The sequence below is a fragment of the Oxyura jamaicensis genome, chromosome 1, assembly GCF_011077185.1.
Source record: "Oxyura jamaicensis isolate SHBP4307 breed ruddy duck chromosome 1, BPBGC_Ojam_1.0, whole genome shotgun sequence".
NCBI classification, from domain to species: domain Eukaryota; kingdom Metazoa; phylum Chordata; class Aves; order Anseriformes; family Anatidae; genus Oxyura; species Oxyura jamaicensis.
In genome coordinates, this window is record NC_048893.1 from 3,747,832 (window position 1) to 3,770,036 (window position 22,205).

The 22,205-nt window shown below is 43.7% G+C and overlaps 1 protein-coding gene across 1 annotated transcript in view; it reads right to left on the reverse strand.

The window, feature by feature from the left end:
• ITIH5 (inter-alpha-trypsin inhibitor heavy chain 5) overlaps positions 1-22,205 on the reverse strand; it is a 48,056-nt gene that overhangs the window by 7,080 nt on the left and 18,771 nt on the right. Inside the window, exons 6-11 of the mRNA XM_035331690.1 lie at positions 21,787-21,956; positions 21,164-21,280; positions 7,238-7,409; positions 4,370-4,679; positions 1,299-1,852; positions 883-933 (exon numbers count right to left, since the gene is read on the reverse strand). Coding sequence (XP_035187581.1) covers positions 883-933; positions 1,299-1,852; positions 4,370-4,679; positions 7,238-7,409; positions 21,164-21,280; positions 21,787-21,956 — 1,374 coding nt within the window. The remainder of the gene's footprint in view (positions 1-882; positions 934-1,298; positions 1,853-4,369; positions 4,680-7,237; positions 7,410-21,163; positions 21,281-21,786; positions 21,957-22,205) is intronic.

The following is a 22,205-nucleotide window of genomic DNA, read 5'->3' on the forward strand; positions in this document are numbered from 1 at the left end:
GGAGAAAGTGAGGGTATTTTCTTCCTGAAATACCATTTCATATGGGAGTTGTCATGCAAGTTATATTCCCATTTTCCATACTCCATTTGTAGGCAACACCCCCCAGTATATATAAATATATCCTCTAACCAAAAATTGCTGCAGGGGCACACCTCCCACTGAACCTTCCTGGATCTCAATATCAGATTGGAGCAATCAATAACAGATTTTAAACAATTTCATGACCTTAATTTTTCAACAGTCCTTGAAAAACGATCAAGTACCAGACAGGTATGATAATAACACAAGCCAAAACCCTACTTTGTAAAGTAAATGTGACCTTAACCAGTGCAATTCAGGGCTAAATTATTGAGCTGGGCTTATTCTTCAGCATTTAATTATGAAAATAATGTTACGTAGAGCTATAGAAGCAACAGGAAAATAGTAAAACACTATATAATTGTCTCTTCTTCTCCAACAATATTGTTTCTCCAACAATTATGTTTCAACAACATAACTATAAAAATCAAGCATTTTTGACCAGTTCTAGTAAAGAGAGAACACGCTTCCTGTTCACTAATCTACGTTATTTTCAAATATGACGATCAAATACTGTAGATCAACTACTTTGCTGTGTTTCCCCATACTTATCCTCATTCCTGATCCCTTCAGTATTTTGTTTTTGCTTTCATTTGCCTCCCTACTCTGCAGTCTAGTAAATAGAATTTTGGCTGATCTCTTAGGATGGTATGTTTTCTATGTACGTTTTGAAATAACCACAGTGCTTTCTTTGAGCCTGAGAGGCCAATAATTTATTTTTAATGGACAGGTGGCATGCAATTAAAATTTTTTAAATCAACTGCAAATATATTGGATTATAAAAGGCAGAAAACATGTACTGACCTGAAGTTTTGGAGACTTTAATTCTTTGCCTATCTTGTTGTCTGCGTATACCTAGGAGTGGGGAGAGAAGGCTGTTACTGAGCAGCAGAAAGGGCCATAATGCTGATTTGCATAATGCTCACAAAATACTATTCAGAGAGATTGTTGTACATACTCCTGCAGGTATTTTAAGCTTCCCTTAAAACACTAAATTTTCTTTTGTAGTTTCTAAAGTACACGCTTCCAGGGGGAGAGTTAGGTGCCTAAAAGGTCTTGCTTAAGGTCACAAAGCCCACAATTAACAAAATCAATATGAAAATCCCAGTTTTCTGTTTACCACCCTACAATTCATTGGCTTGATCATCCCTGTTACCAAGTCAGCTGTGAGAGATTACCTATGTGAACTTTTTTTTTTTTTTTTTTTTTTTTTCTCGTACCTGGTGGTGCTTTGTGTCCCTGCAAGCTCTGCAGCTTTTCACCAATGCCATCAGTAGAAGGTCTGATAAGCTCCTCTGGAGGGGGTTCTGAATGGAGTCCAGCCTCTCTCATCTTCAGAAAGGTGAAGGGAGTTACAAAATTGTAAGTCAGGGCCATTGACTTTGCTTTCTCCATCAAATATTCTTTCTCTTGATTGTCATCGCTCTTCAGCCGGGAGTTAAGCAATTCCTTGATGGTGAGGTAACTCCATGCCCTCTCAATGTAATTTTGATCACCTTTGCCATCTTCCAGGCCAGGGACAGCTCTGATGTCATTCTTGCTTGGCAGGTCAATAGCCACATCTGTTTTAAGGAGGATGTACTTCTTGGAGTTGCTAGCAGTCACCTCCACATGGAGGCTATCTGAGGTACGGTTGATGAGTTTGCCGGCTATTATAATTTCAGAGCCATTGAAGTAGTTAGGGAAGAAGTTCTGAGTGACTTGCTCCACATTGTCTTCAGGGTAGTCAACACGGATGTCAGAGAGAAGGGGTGTTCCTATCTCATCATAGAATCTAAAATAAAGACACATTACACACTGCTAGTACTATTCATACAAGTATATGCACACATTCTTGTAGTTATTCCTGGCCAAGGATAAGTTAGACTATCTAACACATCTCCCAGGATATTCAGGAACAGTTAGGGCTGTCAGGCCTGAAATTTACCTAGTGTGTACAGTGTAATTGGGTTCCAAGAGACATTGGAGTCTGCACCCTTGGAGGTTTTCAAAACTTGAGTGGAAAAGGCCTTGAGAAACCTCACCTAAATTTGAAGGTAGCTTCTCTCTGAGCAGGAGGCTGGATTACATGACCTCTACAGGTGTCTTTCAGCCAACGTTATTCTCTGCCCCATTCTAGTTTTCAGTGTTTCTTAGGCATCTAAACAGAGTCTCTTAGGTATGTTCAGAAGCATCCCAGCATGGTCTGGCTCTTACCTAGCTTCCACTAGAATTCAGGAGCTCTGCAAGGAGGTATTTCTGGCCAATTAAATTTCCTTGAGAGGGCCTGTCCATTAAAAATAAATTCTTAGCCTCTCAGGCTCAAATAAAGCACTGTGGTTATTTCAAAATGTACATAGAAAACATGTCATTACCCATTGTTTTCTAGTGGTATTATGTGTGGTATTCCATAGGCAGAAATGGTAAGGCAAGATACTAGGTCCCAAAAAGCTGGAGAGTATCTGAACCAAAACTTCTGTATTGCTGGAAAAAGCCCTAACTACTACAGTTTGGGATGGTCAGTGCAAGACAGGAATACAGTTTTCTGTGGCGCAAAGGAAAATAAAAATCAAGAGTATTTCAAAGGAATGTAGGAATCCTAACCACTAAATACAGGAGGTATGGAGGAAGAGAAACCATCGCTACCTTATCACTGATTTTCTGTTGGAGCATATAATGGCTTCTGTGGAACCAGAGTTTAATTCTATAATGCTTTGTTAATGTGACCTGACACTCAGAATACACTATTCTGAGAATATGTTGCATTGGACAGGCCAGAAAGCTTTTACAAGGGGTCAAGGCCTAAGTTTACAGCACTGTGTTTTCCCTGAAGCAAAGTGCTTTTGATGGAACTTTCCAGGCTGCTCCACGAATGCTAAATTTCCCATTTAAATGTCATCCTCCTCATCTCTTGGCAAAACATTTGAGTCTAATTTGGTAAATAAACAAGGAAGTGGCCTCAGCTCTTTTTAAACTCAGTCTGCATTTATTTTTTACATCTGGTTACACAGATTGTTGGAAGGCTGGAGTTGCACTTTATATTTTATTCTCTAAAAAAACAACAAGGCCTGAATTGGTTGGCTTTCTTTGAAAATCTCTCTGAGCACTCAGCATCCTCAATGAAGACACCTTGACGCATTTTAAAATGAGTGAATTCAACCTGAGAATATTCCGTGGAATAGCTCCTGGACTATACAAGTGGTGGAATGAAAGATGAAACCTGCCTGAAAGCACAATGCAAGCATCTGTGTGAAAATACAATCCACTGACCATGGAACTCAGAAATTACATTGGTATCCACATAGATTTTCCCTCCATCAGTTATTTGAATTGGCCTCCAACAAGTTATTGTGCTTTTCCTTATAAATTTGGCACCAGATACCAAATGTTTGGTATGATGATGGGTTTGCCATCACTGACCTTGATAATCAGTGAGCTGCTTATCAGATAGAGGTGTTTGAAAAAAACTACTTGCTGGGCTGGGTTTCTGTGGCCCACCCAGTCAGCACATCCTTCCTGTGCCAGGGAATGCCACTTGCTATCCAAAATGCATGTTCAGAGAAGCAAATGACATGGGTGGAGTGGCAGATGGATATAAAAAATATGGTTTAAAAGGAAGACACTCATGTCCCAGCATAACCACCACAGAAAGAACAGCTCTAGCGGAAGGTACATGGTCACATAGCTGCAGGTGAGCTAGGCACTGTCCAGGCAAAATGTCAGTCCCCTGCTCAATGACTGTCTCTTTCTGGTTTCTGAGATTCAAAACAATAAGGTGCAAAAGCCACACACTTTTACTTGGAAATACTGATACACTGCCTGACGTTTTAGACAGAGCTATCACAGAAGAAAAACATAACCTCCAGTCCTACTAAATGATGAGGATTACAGGAAAGCTGTTTGGGTCACAAAGAAAAAATGAATGAAACAACTACTTGCTGTTTATGTTGTCAATTTAAACTGATTAATGCATCTTTTCCTTCCTCCATCCACCTGAGGAGAGTTTGCACTTGCCTTCTACCTCTCCAGGTTTACATACCCAGAATAGTATTCTGAGTAAGGGGAATGAATGCTTCATTCTGTGGGGCTCCAGTGCTCCTTAGAGTGTCTGCTAGAAAGGAAACAATTTCTGGGTACACTTCCTTCCTGAAAGAAACTTTAAATCTCAGTTTCTAAGTACACCCTGTATCTTTTAACCAGAGTTGAGCCTCAGACAAATTTCCATGTCTTGCCACATCCCCTTAGAGAATTTTCCCCCCTAAATGCCCACAAGACCTGATGCAGATATAAGGACAGACAAAGCAGAACAAACCCTTTCAGATGGCTGGCTGCATCCTCATCCTCCTGGAAATGCCTTGTCATGCCACAGTTCTCCAGTGCCATCCTCTCCAGCAGCCTGTAGTCCACATCATTGCCAATGCCAATGGTGAAGAGGCAGAATTTATCACGGATGGCATCCTTGGTGTTGCTGAGGATTTTGGATGACTGTGTTTCCCCAACAGTGGGCCTCCCATCAGTGAGGAAGATGATCAGAGAGACACTTCTGGCATCGATGTCATTCTGAGCAATGTAATCATTTAGCAGCTTTGCACCAGTCTGGAGAGCACTGTTAATATTAGTTCCTGGGAAAGCACCAAAAGGATTAGCTCATTTCCCCTTCTAAGGGTGGTGCAAATAATTATCCTAAGCTCCCTTTAGTAGAATGACAGCAACTCTGTACGTTATGATGTTCTTTTTCTCTGCATGAGGTTGCAATATCCCTTTTACTTAAATCAGCTCTTACTCAGCACCAGTTTGGAAAAACTGTTTATATTATTATGATTTAAAATATGAATTGCAGTTGATTCTGTGAAATTTCTCTATCATTGAATGTTTCAATGTACAACAATCAATCAGGCATGGTAGGCAGGGTCACAGTAAATACTATGTCCTACCGGTAGATACAAAAACAGTTAAAGTTAATTACTGGACTCTCTGAGATGGCATCTGAACTGGGAAAACGAGTTCTGCCCAATTTGTCTGAAGGGCACAATATTTGAAGAGAGAGAAAAGCCCTTCAAGTGGGAAAACAAGTGGTTGGTATTGCTCTTCAAACCTGAGTGGTTAACAAAGTTTAAAGAGAAGATAAATTGCTTTATTGGATGAGGAGGGTGTTTTCAAAATACAATGCCCTAGCAAAGAATGCAACTGCCTGAAGTGGAGAGAATGGGAGAAAACAGAAAATAAATGAGGGAATACAGGTACATTTGAAGAATATGCATGGAAAGGATTCAGGACTGCTGCATGTTCAGAAAAAAAGAAAAAAAAAAAAAAAAAGGAAAAAAAAAAAGAAACTGGCTCCAGGTATTTCTTGTGCTAGTCAAAGCAAAGAGGGATTGGTTGTGAAATATTTACAAGATCAGCATGTCTGGGTTAAAAACAGCTCTCAGGAAAAAAAAGCAGGTGAAATGGAGTAAGAGACACACACAGCAGACTCCTGCATGTCCAGAAGGGGAGCTCTAGGGGTTTTACTAGCAAAGATGTGCTAGTACGTCTGACCATGCATCATGAACCTAGAAACGTAGTTTGCACAGCTCCAGTGTCTGTACCAAGACAAAGAACAGGAAAGAGCATAAAATGTCTGAAAAGTCCTCAGAATACAGACTGTGTTTCTGCAAAATGACTGAACCAAAATCCTGCACCTAAACATCTTAATATTCTCACAGTCCCCATCCCGGTCCAAAACCTCAGAAATAATTTTTTCCCCAGAAACGAATGAAAAAAACATCTTGTGTAGCAGACAGTGTCATTTCAAATCCAGCCACGTCACAGAGCCATAGAGCACTGAACAATGCCTCCTGCACCATGCACAAATATTGTGCCACAGTATCTTGTTCCCACTTCTTTGGCGTGCGAGTATGACACAGCAGTACAAGCACAGCACGTGCTCTGTGTGTTTGGTCTGTGAGCCAAAGTGCATTCACATTCACAGGACGATACTCAAGCCACAGCGTATTTATGAGGAAAATGCAGAGTTAGCCAAAACTGAACTACTGCTTGCCTGTGGTGGAGAGTCACTGCACCTTCCTGTTGAACCTCAGAGTTAATCATTTCCTTTTGCTTTTGTTCTGTCAGGTCCACAGGCAAACTCAGCTGTCCCTGCACAACTCTCTTTTGGCACTTCAGAAGCAAAAAGGTTTTTACTCTAAATTTTGTCCCGCTATTGGCAATTGTTTAACTGGGCAGGTCTCTTGACCACTTCCTAAACTCTCTTCCTTGTAATACAAACAGTGTGGCCAACCATCCTGTTTGCTGTGTTTTTCCATCAGAGCGTTTCCTTTGCTAGGAGTGGTCACTGCTCAGGGGCAACCATAGGAAGACCCTGTCCGACCTTCAGCCAGCTGTGATCCCTTGCATGGAGAAAAATCTGCATAAGTCATTTTGTAGCTTATCTGAGGAGTATTCAGCCAGGATGGGCACAGCTGCCAAGGTATGCTTGATTACAAACCTTGCCTTGTTAATTTTTTACACTAATGTCCATAGACTCCTAGGAGACCACTGAATCAAACTCAAAATCACGCCTGCACTCTGCCACTGCTCTGGGGGCTCCTCTTCTCCCCTCTTCATTCCTGACAATAAGGCACAAGCAAAAAGGGATGAGAAATTCTTGAATGTTATTATGGCTGCTCCTTAATGCTAGTTAGAAGGAAGAGACAAGAAGGAGACAGCACTAGGTGAGGAACCAGCTCTGGCAGAAGGCAACCCAACAGCCCACACTGGCTAGTCCAGTTATGGGGTTTACGACCCAGGCATAACTACATTCCTCCTTTTACACAGGTTTTCAGAAACTGCAAAAGTACAGACCCGTGTCCTTCACGGGGACGTTTGTTTTTTTTTCCCATGTGTCATAAAGAAATGATGTTGGGAATTTTCCCACTCCCAGAATGTCACTGAACAAATGGGAGAATGGGGCCAGTTTGGCTTTAACCAGATCTGGGGAGAGATATCCATTATGTAAGTTGGTACAGGGCCCATATCCTTCCACCACTTGACCATGTGTAGAGATAGGCAAGGGGTCCCCTTCTCCCATGACTTTAGTACAGATGTTTTTCATTGCTACATGATACATGACCACATTCAGTACTGAATGTGTAGTTAATAGGATAGCAAAATTAATACCATTCATATCTCTGGATCCTACCTCCAGTAGGTGACATGTTATGAATGTACTTTTTGGCATCTCTTATATTATTTGGAGTAACTGGCACCAGCCGGTCCTGCTGCCAGACCTTTATTCGGTTGGAAAAGCCAATGATATTGAAGTGGTCTTCAGGCCTTAGGTCCTGGAGAATTGTGAAGAGAGCTTCTTTGGTCTGGAGAGAGAAGAGAAGAGAGACCAGTAGATGCAACAGTCACTGTTTTAACAGGCAAGAATTAAGATGCTTACTATCTTATAAATAATTCTACACTGCCAGTTTGGATCATGAAGGCAGCTGGGATGTTCTTCCCTGTCTCAAGGCCTGATCTCTGTGGAGCCAGATGCTATACAAACATAGAACCAAAGAACAACTCTTGCTCCAAAAGATGTTGCAAAGCTGGGAGAGATGTGCTTGGGCCTAAGTAAGCTTAAGAATCGTGCATGACAATTAGGATAAAAACTCCTAGTGACTGGGAGAACTGTGCCCTGGACTAAGGAACACTGAATGACATTAATACCAAAAGCCTAATGGATTTCTTCTAAAGTCCTCCAGATTAAGATGTAAGTGGCACATGGTTAGAAGAGTTATCTAAAAGTTGAAATACCTCTAAACAAGTCAAGGATGCACCTGCCTTGTTCATAATTAGGAAGCTGATTGGTACATATGTACTGCAATGAATGGTTCCACAAATTAACAGATGTATAAGCTAATATGTGAAAATGAATACAAATAACAAAACGTTATTTGTAACTAGTTATGTTATAACTAGTCAAGTTATTGCTGAATCAATTTGGTCGCGGGTATATTGTTTTTTCCAGCAATACAACACCAGCATTACATTGCTCTGCTGTTTGCCATCCCATGCAAATACAGGCAACCATATAGAGTATCAATCCGAGTAGAATCAGGCCGAGTTCATAATGACAGAAATTAAGGTCCCTGTGTGATTAGAAAGACAGACCACCGAAGATAAGCCAACAGGAAGAGTACAGATGTGTCCAGTCCTCCCAGTGTGACCAACTTTGATGTAGCATCCATTCAGCTGTGTTTGCATGGAAATAAACTTCAGCTTATTGAGAGCAGCTGAGAAAAGATGCCCAGAAGAAGTCCCCATCTGTGCAAAAACATACCCTGTATTTTGATGCAAAACACATGGGAGGAACATGAAGCAATACCTGTAAGCAGAGGGATCAGCAGCTTCTCAGCTCTGCCCCTTCTTGACCATCTCGGAATAACATGGTGGACCCCTTGGCATTTAGAGGTTTCTCTCATGCCTATCATGGAAATATATGAAGGCCTTGTCCAGAAGAAATACACAAGGCAATCAGCAGTGCTGGCAAACGGATGTTTCTAGGCTTGATGTTGCTGTGCAAAGACAGTTTGGAAAGTTTCTCAAAGGACTGATCAAGCTGTGTCATCAATATCCCTCTGGATTCTGCATGGAAGCTGATGATGCAACTGCAGACAAATCACCCACAACAGTGGAATCTCCCATCGTCCCAGCTGGTGACTTGGCTTCCAGCCTGAGGTCCATCTGAAGTTAAGGGGGAATATTTCCCTTAGCTCCCAGCATTTTGGAGCCAGGTCTGGAATTCCTTCTTGTTTGTTTCTGTCTTATGTATTACCCATTCTCCCTCTAGGGACCGCAGGATTCACCTTCCATTTGGTTAGGTGGAACTCTGCTTCATGCCTTACCACCTTTACCTTACAAATTTTCATGCATGTTTCATAGACAGGAATAATAACGCAGGCACTGGTAGAAGAGGCTCTTTCAAAGAGGAGACTCCCCAAATCTCATTATCCATACTGTAGCTGTGATTATAATTAACATCACTTGACATTTCCCATTACAAAAACCCTTCCTCCAAATGCCTGCAATTCTGTCAAACTGCACTTTCCTCTGAGGGATTTATTGGGCCCAGGAAAGCTGTTTTTTTTTTTTCTTTGTTTGCTTGCTTGCTTGTTTGTTTGCTTTTCTGAGAACAAGGCAATAGGAAAAATAATCTTGCTTTGGCTTTCTCACGGGGACACTGCCTCTCACCTCCAGCATGCACAGAAACTCCTTTTGACATTCTTGCCTGCATTCGGCCAAAAGAAAATGAAAAGAAATGGAGAAACGATGCAGAGCAACAGTGAAGTCTGTGTGCAGTGAGCATCTAAGGCTCCTGAACCGGTCAGGAGAGAACTGACGCAGACATTCCTAGAAAACTCAGCACTTCTCCACACCCTCACACAGGTTCCAAACATGGGGTTGGGACCATCTCTCCCTCTCCTTCTTTCATACTCTCTTTCCTTTTGGCCTTTTATTTTGTCACAGTTGAGTCGTTTCCATGGAGTTTCAGTCAGTTTTTCCCCGGAAAAAGTTCTGTCATATATTAAAGCGGATGCACAGGCAACTCAGATTCCAGCATTTCCAACGTGTGCTTGCCTCTGTAACTTCAGTAAAATAAACTTTGTGTACTATATATGCAAACATATGTACAAATGTTTACACACATGGTTTTGCTTCAAAGTGAGCAAAATATGAGGGAGGCCAAATGGTTTGTCCCCAGTAAAAATGAAGGGTGGGATTCAATGTTCCCAACTCAATCATCAGAAAGCTGGGCACTTCATCTAATCCCTCTCCAGGCAGGGGGAGATACCTCCAGAGAGTAATTCATCCCATCTGCTTTGGATAGTTTTTAGGACGGGCTGAGTCACTGTCTGGAAGTGCCTGTCTCCCAGCATCGCCTCCAGGAGGCTGAGTAGCTCAGCCAGAGGGAAGGTGGAACTCACCTCAGGACCTAAACCTGTCCAGTCCTGAACGCCACGGTGCTTACTGGAGCCAAAAGGAGCTGAACTGGCTCTCCATCTCTCCCAGTGTTGCTCTGAATTGCTTGGCTCATTGTGTTTGTTTCCATCTCTCCTCCCAGTCTGTAAGGAACTCCAGGTTTATCCTAAAGACTGCAGCCCTTGCCGGGTGGCAACACACACCGTACCCATAAATGGGCTGCAAGAGGGACCTGACTTCCCTCTGGAGGACTGGATGTGATTCAGGAGCTGGCAGACAAGTGGAGCTTTAAATAAGGAGAATATCTTGGTAAAAGCCCAGCCCTCTCCTCCAGTCTCCCCAGCCTCCAGGAGAGGATTTAGAGCATTTCGTGCAGGGAGTGCCTGGCAGCAGCTTCGCTCAGGACACGGCAGCAGGTTTCTTGTTCTGGCCTTGTAAGGCCACAGCTGGAACCTCTCCTGGCTCCGAGAAGCCAAGGAGTGGGATTCCCAAGCTGACTGCTGCAATGGGGTCTTTGCACTTCCACTCCCTCTGGCCCCAGTGAGTCATTGCGCTGAAATGCATGCCAAAGACACTCTCCTGCGAGGCAGAAAATTAACCATTTCTTCCCTGGCAAGGGTCAGGTCAGTCCCCCACTGCTGTGCAGATGACGCTCATCTCATTTTGGGGATAAATCTAACTTATTCACAACAAGGATGACCAGTTTAAGGTCCAGCGTTCTTGTGCCAGGTACTTTAAGGTGAAACGCTATTTCCAATGTGCTTGCCTGTGCAGATGCACTTTTGTGTAGAGGATGGAGCAAGGATTAAAGGAGAGGGTGATAGGAATCAGCAATAGAGAACAGCTGAAAAAAAAAGAAGACACTTTTTGCCAGTTGGAGTGGTTTGTAGTTGTCACAGACAAGTTTTAAATGAGGATTTAAAGGATTTAAATCAGGATAGCTTGGTGGGGAGATTCCTCTGTTTCTCCCAGATCAACATGGATGAAACTGAGCAGAGAGGAAGGGACTGAATTGCCATTCCAGTGCATTTGAGTTGAGAAATCATGATTCTGAACAAGCTGACAGTACAGCTGGAACCTAGGGCTTGAAACAGCCAGGGCTACAAAATCTCACTCTCCAAATCTGGAGCAGAAACATCACGGTCTAAAGCTGGGGAAAGCCTGGGTGACAGTGGCTGGCTGGAGAGTGATTAGTTCATGTCTGTGCTTCTGAAATGATGAGAAACTGAATATGGACTCTCACCTCCACAGTGATACCTGGACATGCAACAGAGTTGCTGCTCTTCTGGTTCATCCTTGCTAAGGGCCCTACCTCACGGCTGAGATGGCTCAGGGCTGTACAACCAGCAGCAACAGCAGGGAAGAGGAGAACTCCCTCAGCTACACGCCAGTTCAGCTGCCACTTGCCACCTTTGTATCTGGCCCTTGGGGCTACCTCTGACTTAGCTAAAATATTGGTGGAACAAAGCATGGAAAGAGGCATGCTCCCATGGGCCAACTGAGAGCCTTCAGCCGTTTCTTGGGTCAAAGAGCTGCCTCCGAGACATCTGGGATGATGTCAGACCATCTGGGTACCTTTTAGGAGGACTGTGAGCCCCGGTGACATTTCCCCCACAGTCCCTTGGTTGTTTGAGGAGCAGGGTGAGGGCGAAGCCTGGCTACCCTGAACGCTGTGCAGTTCAAAGGGAGACAATGTATGGTTGTTAGATGCCACAGCATTGCCAGACACTGGCTCTGCTATGAAGCAAGCAGGGAGCTCAAACACCTCATTATCATGCATGTCCCAGGCCCATATATTTAAATTTTCCATTGCCTAGGAGCACTTGTAAGTGCTCCATCCCAGGCCCACATCCTCTGTGCGAGCCTCATGCCAGCCCGTAAAAATCAAAAGACTTTCAGTCCACGCTGAATCCAGTGCTGTACAAATAATGGGCCTCTGCAGCACAGCACTAACTCAGCCCCTTTTGGAAAGAGCTTCCAGATGCAGAGGGAGCTCTTCCAGCAAGCAGTGCCTCTGAGCTCACTTGGCAATCCTTAGTCATACCCTGCACGCCCAAACACAGCTGGCATCTGCCCTCAACAAGGGCAGGAAAGCGAGACATCAGCATCAGCTACAGCCTCTTTCCAGCTTCTGGCAGCACCAGGGAACCGTGTGGGCTTGGGATCAGTGGGTCTAAAGAGCATGGCTAGCAGAGAGGAAGGTGTTAGAGACTGAAAGCTGTACGCATTAGCTGGAAGTATTGCACAAAAATGGGGTTCAGGGAGCTGGAAGGGAGGACATGGGACCATCTGCAACCATACAGTGAAGGAAGCCGCGACTAGAGGACAAAATTTCAGCTGCATGCAGAGTCTTGACAATAGTATCCTCTACTCGACACAAAAGATCACAACTATATGGCACTGTTAGGCTCATCTGCCTGCTACTCTGGGACTGGATGCATCAGAGCCTTTACTTTTCCTTCCAGATCTCCTGCAAGAGTCCGTATTTGACAAGGAAGAAGCTATGGCACAAGACATAAGCTCAAAGGGAATTAGAAACACACAGCTCTGGCCAGTAACTTCTCTGAGAGTGCAACAGAGCACAGAAGGGCTCAGAAACCAGATATCCTACAGTGGGAAGGAGAAAAGTACAAGTAAATATGTTGTTTGGCAATACATTCTAAGGAAGCACAAGGAGAAAAATACAGAAGAATTGTCCTTCCCCCCCCTCCCCCCCCCACCCTTTCATATCCTCTGTGCTTTGGTTCATATCTTTCCCTTTCCAAATATGAACAGGCAGCTGATGAGGCTCCAGAAGTGGCTCTTCCAAGCCAAAACAGCAATATCTGATCAGCCTGTCAGAGGGATGAATACTGTGAGGTGAGGAAAGGCTGGCATCTGAGACACACCTGAAACGGCTCTGTCGAGACCAGAGAAGGTACTGCCACAGACTTGGTTTGGGATCCAGGCTGTGATCCCAGTAGCCAAGGAAAAGGCTGTGGGAGCACTACTGTCATTTTACAGGAAGAACTTGACATGAAAAGAGAGCACAGGTTTGGGCAGCGTCTTTCCTGCTGAAGTCTCACGCCACATCTTACCAGGTTTGCTTTCCTCTATGGCCCCATTTCCTTTCTGCCCACATAATGCAGATCATATGCCAATTGTCAGCAACAAGGACTTTGTACCAAAAATGGGTTTTAACCCAGAAGCTAAATCCTTGGATTTTTTTGCCATCCTCCATGCCCCTCTTAGGGGAGGACAATCTGCCCTTTCTTCCACTGCAGGGAGTGTCGTGCAGTTCAGGGACTGCAGCTCACCCCCTCCCCATCAATGTATCTTTGTGCTTTCTTCCTGGCAGACACTGATCACGTAACCAAGGAGAACTCCTTCACAATTCTGGACAACAAGCATTTTGTTTTATGCTGACACTGGTCTGTGAAGGGAGGGAGTTTGGATGTAGAGCTCTGGACAATAAAGAACTGTCTCCAGTGCATTTACCAGCTTCCCACCCCAAAACATCACACAACCCTTGCTAATCAATTGAACATTGATGACTCCTTGTATGGCCTTAGAAAAAGGTGCACTGCAGTTTCTGTCTACAAAAGAAACTCTCCATCATTTAGAGGAAGTGTTTCTGTTGCCTATTTTGCTACTGATTTCCAGCTCAACATTGAGCAATTCATTTTGTACCACATCTGTCCAGTTGTGGGTAATGCAGTTTTCCAGCACCCAACAGCGTGATGAGGATAAACACATGAAAAACTGCAAAATGATCTGATTTCTCAGGAACTGGGCTTTTATGTGTGCAGAGTAGCTCCTAAGTCTTTGCAACTTTGCAGCAGTGTTGATGATACAAATAAATACCTGTACAAAGACTGAAGGAGGCAAGGTGTTATCAGTACCATGCATCATTAGTTCAAGTCCTTACCAACAGTGCAGTATGGGTTACATTTGGAGCAGTAAATGTTCCTGTAAAACTGGTCAAAGATAAAAGTTTAAAGGCTGCCCAAAGTGCCATACTGACATAACCCCATGGGAAACAACGAGGCTACCCAGGCAGACAGCCAGACTGACACAGCAGCATATGAAGGCCACATTCTTGTCTTGTGCTTAGCTCATTTTAAGTAGAATCACATCCCATAACACTCCAGTCAGGCACTCAAACCCTCCCCTTGTCAGCATGACAAACAATCTCCATGGAGCTAGCAGCAAAGAGGTCAATGCCAAGGGGAACGTGCCCCATGCCCTCAATACAGAGCTCGATGTTCCTCCCTCTGCCTGTGCTCAGAAGATGGAGCTAGTCGCAGTGCATGAAAACTGTTCCAGGAACTTGTGATTTTCACCCCCTGCCCCTGTCACAGAGACCAGCTGCAGACACGGTGCTGGGAAGAACTGATATGCCCAAGAGGCTGACCACAGCACAGGCCCTGGATTTCAGCAGCAATTAGCTGCTACCTTACGCAGCAGGATGTGGGCTGAGACAGGTCGCTCTGCTTCTCACGTTGATTAACCTCCATCCTTCATTGTGCAGCCGCTCTCTCACAGTGGGTGGCTCCACAGTTGGCAGCTTGCTGGGTTTGAAGCTTTCTAGTCCCTTCTCAGAATATCCTACCTGTGCATGTAACCCCCTAAGAGCAATGTGTTGCTCCTTTACAGAGAGGATATGCTACCTCTCTATGGAGAAAAGACCCGAGACATTTCTCCACAGAGAGACTGCATCATTCCTACTCAGAGAGCAGGTGTCACTTCTCCATGGAGAGAAGGCTTGTGTTATTTCTCCATGAAAGGGAGTACTGTACTTCCACAGAGACAAGTACCTGTTATGCCTCTGCAGAGATCATGACTCTGTAGCCACCTCCTTTCATAGTCCTTGCCCTTTTTCCTTGAACTGTGAAATTTCTAACTTTTAGATGCAACTTCATTAGATGCATTTTCATCTCCAGTGAATGAGGGATGGTACAATGGTTAGCTATCTGGAGCAAAACCCCAGTACTTTTGCTCAGGGTTAGCACCAGGCAATGCAAAAGCACTAAATAGTCGTAAAAAAAAAATAAAAACAGAAAAAAGAAAATTTGCCTGTTTTCCCACCTGGAAGTTGTTTGCCACAGGGCCCTCACAGTTCTCTAACACCTGCTCCCCTTCTCATTTTCCCCATTTCCAAATCTCCTCAGCATCTCCAGCTCTAGGATCCCCACTCTGTCTCCTATGTTCTGCACATCTCTGCCTCCATCCCAAGCCATCTCAAATGAACACAGGCAAAATCTTTGCCCAAAACTCTGCGGAGCTGAGAAGAGAGCAGATACTTTGAAGAATATCAGCTCATTACATTAGGGAATAACTATCCAAGCAAAACTTCTCTCCTTGTAACACAGATTGTATCACACACCCTGTTCCTAAGAGACCTCCAATTACATCATGCAGACCCCTGAATCAGAATCTGCCCGTGAACACTGCCTGATGACTGTAGTACTTCTTACTATAGTAACATAACAGAGAAGACATCATTCCTGTAGGCTTTCCAACAAGGTCCCAGGCATTTGTTCAGAGCCTTGACTGCTCTATGCAGTCAGAGACAGACTGACCCAGTTGGGCAATGCCTGTAGTATGCACCCCCTAAATAGGGTGAAGGGGTATTTACTTGGAAACAGCAGTGTTGCAAGCAGTGTTAAACTAATAGCTTGGCTCTTGGCAAAGATGGGATGTCTTTTAGACTTGGGGGATCTTGTGTATCCATAAGCCCAGCCTGTACAAGACCCTGCAAGAAGACAAGCACAGACAAAGAAAATAACCCAAGTAAGTTCAAATTCATAATGACTGCATGAACAGAAGCCAGGGCTGGCTCCCAGGTAATTGCTCCAGCAACCGGAAAACACAGTTCTACCTTGGAAAGGACTGCAGAAAACAGATCTATAATTTCACAAATTTATGTGCATGCCAAGGCCTTGAGGATACTGGGACTGAAGGCCCAGTCTCAGCCTCAGGTATTTGTCTCTAGCTCTGTCACAGCTCTGCTTGTGCCTGGTCATGGACCCCTCTGACCCCCAGACTGACCTCCCAGCTTTATTTTGCCCCTTCCTCTTTTATATGGACTTGCTCGTTGACACTGGGTTGTGTTGGTCACTTCAGTGACATCTGGTTTTGGCCCAGCCTTTCATGAATTCAGCACATTGATGAATCCCCTTGGAAACCTTGGCAAGACCTCTCACTGTCTTCCTGGTTTCAGATCAAGCCCGTGTCAAACGCTGCACTTGGTTTGCTTCCTATTTACTCTGAACCCAATTCAAAGACTTGCTGTACAGGTCAGCTGGGGTCTCAGTGCTGCCTCTTCTTCTGTTGCTTCAGTGTGGAGCAAATCAGCTGAGGCATGCCAGCCATTAGTCCTAACACCAGAAAAAAATGCTTCCTGTCCTGAAATCTGAGGGCATCTTGCTTTGAAACTTGCTTGTTTATTTGTGTGACCATGCCATTATTTCTAAGCTTTAGAGTTTGAGAAAAACAGATTATTCTGCTGTAAGACAAGTACTCGCACCTTTTTTGGAAGCGGGACAGTCAAGGACTGTGTGCACTGACATTCTATTTAGTGTAGTGGTTACTATATTCCATATTCACACCTAAAGAGAGGACTGAGATGACAATGTTGTATGTTCCTGAGTAGGAAGCAGCTGCATCGATTTAGTTGGTTGTGGAGACAGAGCACACAGTTCCTCTGCATTAACTCGGATGGTTGCTTTCCAATGGAAATGGAAAAGGTGACAAATCTTTCCTCTCCACAGTAGCTTTAAAATCACTTAAGGCTGTAATTAGGATTAGCTTTTTTTTCCCAAAATTCCCTGGTGGTTTCAGGTAGTTCTCCTGGACAGCAGCCACTATGTGGACTTGTAGTCAACAGGCCCCCAGCCAGCTCTGCAGCAAACAAAAGAAATAAGTAGAATTTGGAGGGAGAACACCATGTGTCCAGGTGCTTGTCTACTCTCTCACCACCCTGAAAGTACTCAGAGAGAGCCTGTGTGTTGAGGCACAAAAGTTTAGGGATACAAGGCCTCCAAAGGGGCTCAGACAGCGTGGGTCATGAATCAGGGTTACCAAAAGTGTCCCTTGGATGGACGCAGGCAAATAAACTGAAGCATTTGCAAACACGCAGCAGGACCCAGCTTCAGCTGAGTTCCTCCTAGCACAATTAACCTCAAAGAAAATTAGAGCCTGGCACACTACCATTGAGAAGCTGCCAGGCTTGTGGCGTAGCCAAAAGATTAACTGGGTGTGTGGGCATTTGCTGCCTGTGGGAAAGGTAAGGTGAAATGAATCTGTGGTTGAAACAACTACATTTTATGAAGTCTGCAAAACATCTGCAAATCCACCCTGCTGGGGACACATTCATAGCTTGGAACATGCCTGCTCTGTAACCCTGGAACTGCAGGCTGATAAAGGTCCTTTTTCACCATCCTTTCAACATAACCTGCTTTGTCAGGTTGGAGATAATCACGGTAGTCACAAGGTGGTGAACCTGTAACTAGCCCATCTTTCTCCCAGCTAGGGGGACTGCAATGCCCCCCACCTCTAAAGTAAAAGGTGCCCATAGAAATCAGCAGGTCAGACTGCTCAAAAGGGCTTTGTTTCCCATTAAACCTTGTAGATATAACCTGTTCCCCAGACTCTTCTGGCTCCTGCTAAAAGCAACTATTTCATACAGAGCTTACTTCCTCTTTGTAAACAAAGGAATAAAGCTCTTGAGGACAGAAACAGTATTTTCCTTTCCAGTGGGACAGCAATAATGACATGCAGTCATGAACACATGAGCATTTTTTTCATTATCATTCTCAAGAGTTTTCTCTTCCTCAACCTCCCTACCTGCTAGATGGTGAGTGTCACAAAGGCCCAGATCCTCAGTGGAGGTGGACTGCTGTAACACAGATGAACTCATTAAACATTACCAGGTTTCAGAGGCAGTGAAAACCACAGGAGAAATGTGTGTATTAGCTGGTCTTCCCCACAAAGCTAATATATACTTCAGTGATATGAGGGGAATGTCTCAAAAGTCTCAATGATTTGATCTAAGCTGATCAACCAGTCCCTCTATATGTGCTTGCAAATGGGTCTGAATATCTCATTGCTTCAAGGACTGAGATATCTTAGAAATAGAAGAATGGCACAAACAGATAAAAATTCATGTAGGAAATGGAAAACCTTCAGAGAGGAAAAGAGGAAATGACTCAGATCAAGGAATTGCAGGATGCATGAAATACTGACTCCATTTGAATCACATCGCCATTAACTTCATGAAAGCAGATGGGTGAAGAGTTCAAAATCTCCTTGAGTTGTTATGGAAAGGGCTGCACAGCTGATGTCTCTCATCCTTGCTTTTACAACCCTAAAAACTGTCCTTTGACACAGTTACCAAAGCTGACCTGAAAGAGCACTCTCTAGAAGTGCTCAGTGTATTTTTAGCTGATCTTGCTTGTGACTCAGTAGACAGAAATGAGGAAAGGCTGTCCCATGGGAACTCCCAGCTCTCTACACACTACCATGGACTACCACAGCTGAGAGACAAAGAGGCACTTCCCCTGCTCACAGGTATCTTGCCACCAGGGGACGTGTCTGTAATTTAATAAGCATCTAAATACCAACAACAGTTGGGTAAAAGGGCCACTGAGCAAACACGGAGAAGAACATTAATTAGCCAGTCCTAGATCTTGGGCTTTCTTTAACTAATCTCCAGTTTGGGTTGTTTTGTGTGTGTATGTTTTCTTTTTCTGTTTTGCTTTCTTCGTTTGTTTGCTCATTTATGATTTAGGCCATAATTCAGTGAAGTTCTGGGTTTGGGGGCAGCTGAAATAAGAGCAAGGTAATCGCTTAATGCACGTAGCACTCCTCTATAACATACCAGTGGTTCTCCATAAAAACAGTGTATCTGAGATAATGGGCAAAAGCTGAGCACACCCTTGACAAAAGTTCTGGCTAGACACTTGTTACAGGCTCAAGGAGCATCTACTTCTACCCAATTAGCCTAAAAATTATATATTTTTAGTAGTAGGAACGATGAATTAGGCCTTTAATGGTTAATCTCTGGCCATGTTTTTAGTAAGTGTATGAAAAAGAAACGCTAATATGGTTAGGAGGAGAACAAAAGCTTTCATAGTACAGGTTAATTTGCTGACCCAAGGCACTACTTGTGCAGCTCACACCAGCACCAACCCCTTCAGAGACCTAATCTCCCTGTTTCGGTGCTGTACTGCTGATTGTCTGCTTTCAGCATGCAGGGCTGGGTGCATTCGGGCACTATCTGTTTATTCTGCAAGGCAAGGCAGACATTTCTCAGCCAAAGGATAACGGAAAGCCAAGAGCCAGGCTCTGTCCACAGGAATTTGTAATGATTCCAAGGCATCTTCATTCAAGACCTGCTTCAGCACAGTACTAGGTGTGTTTGTTAACAGCTCTCTATTTGCTACTCCAGTCACTGGGGGAGGGAATTAGGAGCCATAAAGGCCATACTCCATTTTAGCTTACAGTGGAGGTAATTGGATTTAATAGGGACCACAGCTTCTAAATGAAGATTTATCATCACCTCTGAAACCAGATGGTAAAGATTTTAGCAGAGACAGAAAGGCTCACCCACAATGTCCTTGATCAAAGGCAGAGAACTGTCAGGGGATGGCCATGGTTTGTGTTTGTGAAGGCCATTTAGGCTAGTGTTGGTGGCCAAGAAAAAAGAAAAAAAAGCGTGCTTTCAAATAACCACAATTTCCAGAAATATCACTCCAGATTCTAGGCAGGAGACCAAGGAGCCTGAATGGACTAATTAGAGCTCCTTAACTGGCCAAGACAGAAGTCTGAGCCGTTGGGATTCAGTCATTCTAGTGGGATTATAACATGACATCCATCCAAGCTGAAACTGCCCCATACTGGTGTCTTAGAATTGTAGAATTATTTAGGTTGTAAAAACCTTCAAGATTATAAAGTCCAACTGTCATCCAGATCTGTCAAGTCTCATTACTGAACTGTGTCCCTTAGTGCCACATCCATACACCTCATAAATACCTCTGGGGATGGTGACTACCTTTTCCATGGGCAGCCTGCTTGACTACCCCCTCTGTGAAGAAATCTTCCTAATATGCAATCTACACCTCTAAATTTGAGACCATCGAAGTGGAAAGTGACACTTTCCACTGCCATTAGTTTGGCCATGATAATAACACACAAGGTGAAAATTTGGCCCATTCAACAGCCAGAAGCCAACTAACATCTCTGTATCTCATGACTGTAGAGCAACTCGTTACGTGGAAGGAAACCACCAACCCTACCCAGGCTTTTCTCATTTTTTTGCACAGATACTTTAGATGGAAACTGGGCTTACCTCTCCTGTGCGAGTGCAGACCTGAGATATATCTGTCAGAACAGAACTGAAATATTCATTTACCTCTGCTTCTAGTTTGGAGTGATAATATCGCTCTGAGAGAAAGAGTTATTCCGCAGGAACGGTGCCCTTTCAAACCAACTAGTTGGATCCTGGACTGGAGCTGGTTTCCATCTATCCAGCTCAGAGAATTAGAACAAAAATGTTCAGATACCAGCCTGAACCCTCCACATCAAAGGACAGTTTTAAGTATTGGTGACGTGGCCTTCAGCTTGATATGTTGACTCATGTCAAGATCTGTGCCCTAGAAATATGTCTGAGATTCATGGTGAAAGAATGAGATTCTCAAACAGTACAAATTGACCTTTCTTTCAAAAGAACCCATTGACTTGTACATCACTAAGGACTTTGCCAATGGTTTTATAATGTGAAGACACAAGTGTCTTCTCTCTGCTAAGCTGGGTACAATGATCTGCTGAATGCACTTTGCTGGGTGACTATGCACTTTGCACTTCTCTCTATTCTGCCTCTCTTCAAACTCACCAGAACAGAACTGCCCAGCACAATCCTATCTGTTCAGTTTTGACAGCACTGGCCTTTTATGAAGAGCAATGAAGTCCTCTGCACTTCTTGTTCCCATCCCAGTCCCATTAACTTGTTAATTTCTCATTGCAGGTAAATCATCCTGCCTCGAGTTGTCTTCAGAGCCTTGTCTAACATCAGACATAGCAAATATTTTGGAGAATAACCCACCTGGTGAGATGAAGCCTGAAACAACTCTTTACAACCATAAAGCCAACCAGTCCGTAACACATGCGAGGACCTCACCTGTCTCAGTTTTGTTCCCACCATGGATGCACTGCTGTCAAGGACAAAGACAACATTCTTTGGTAACGGAGGAAGATCTGTGGGGGCGAAGTAGTGTACGAAGTACCCATTAAGGATCTGTAGAAGAGCAATGAATTTAGGAATGGAAGGAAGATCATGATGCAATGATCCGCGCGTATAATTATGGGATAATTCATTGGGCACATGTGATTCTGCTTTCAATATTTGTGACTCTACTCTGGAGGATGAGTTCCCTCTTAATCCCAGTGCCCTGCTTATCCAGACTGGGGGGCCTAGTGGAATTCTCTGCATCTCTTTCCATGGTGGACATTAAGGTTTCCTTCCAAATGCAATAAGGATACAACATAAGTATCCAGGGATCGGAACCACTACATTAAATTGAAAAGCAAATACAAAAAGAAAGCCAATGAAGTATGTACCTGGTTTTGTTTTAAGTCCATCTTGTGGCTGCAAGATCATTGATTTTATTTTGGATAGTTCTTACAAGATGGAGATGTAGCCTTCACTTGGAAAACATCTGCCAGAACATATGGAGCATGCAAGACAATCGAACCATTTCTGAGATAGTTAATAACATAGAAAAAATTAGTCATGTAACATACCTGAATATCCCCAACACTCAGCTCCCGGTTGACATCATATCTAACTATGAAATCTCCCAAAATGCCATTTCGGGCAATCTTGGTTTGTTCAACAACATTGGGACTGAATGTAACTTTAGCTAAGGTTTTTGTATGTCCAATTACAGTAGAAGGAGGAGGAGAAACATCACCTGTTGAGATAAAACCATAATATTACAAGTTTTTCCTATTTTCTTACAGATGTCTAAGCACAACACACAGTGTATTACCATGGAGTTAGGTCAACTAACATAGTTACATGCTGAGACTGAAGATTCATCTCACCAACAATAAAATAAGAATTTAATAACCCTTGCCCTGAATGCTAAACTGAATTCAACATTGCAATGTTACCAGGGATAGAAATGTTTATGCAATATTCCTATTTTCATTGCTGTTTG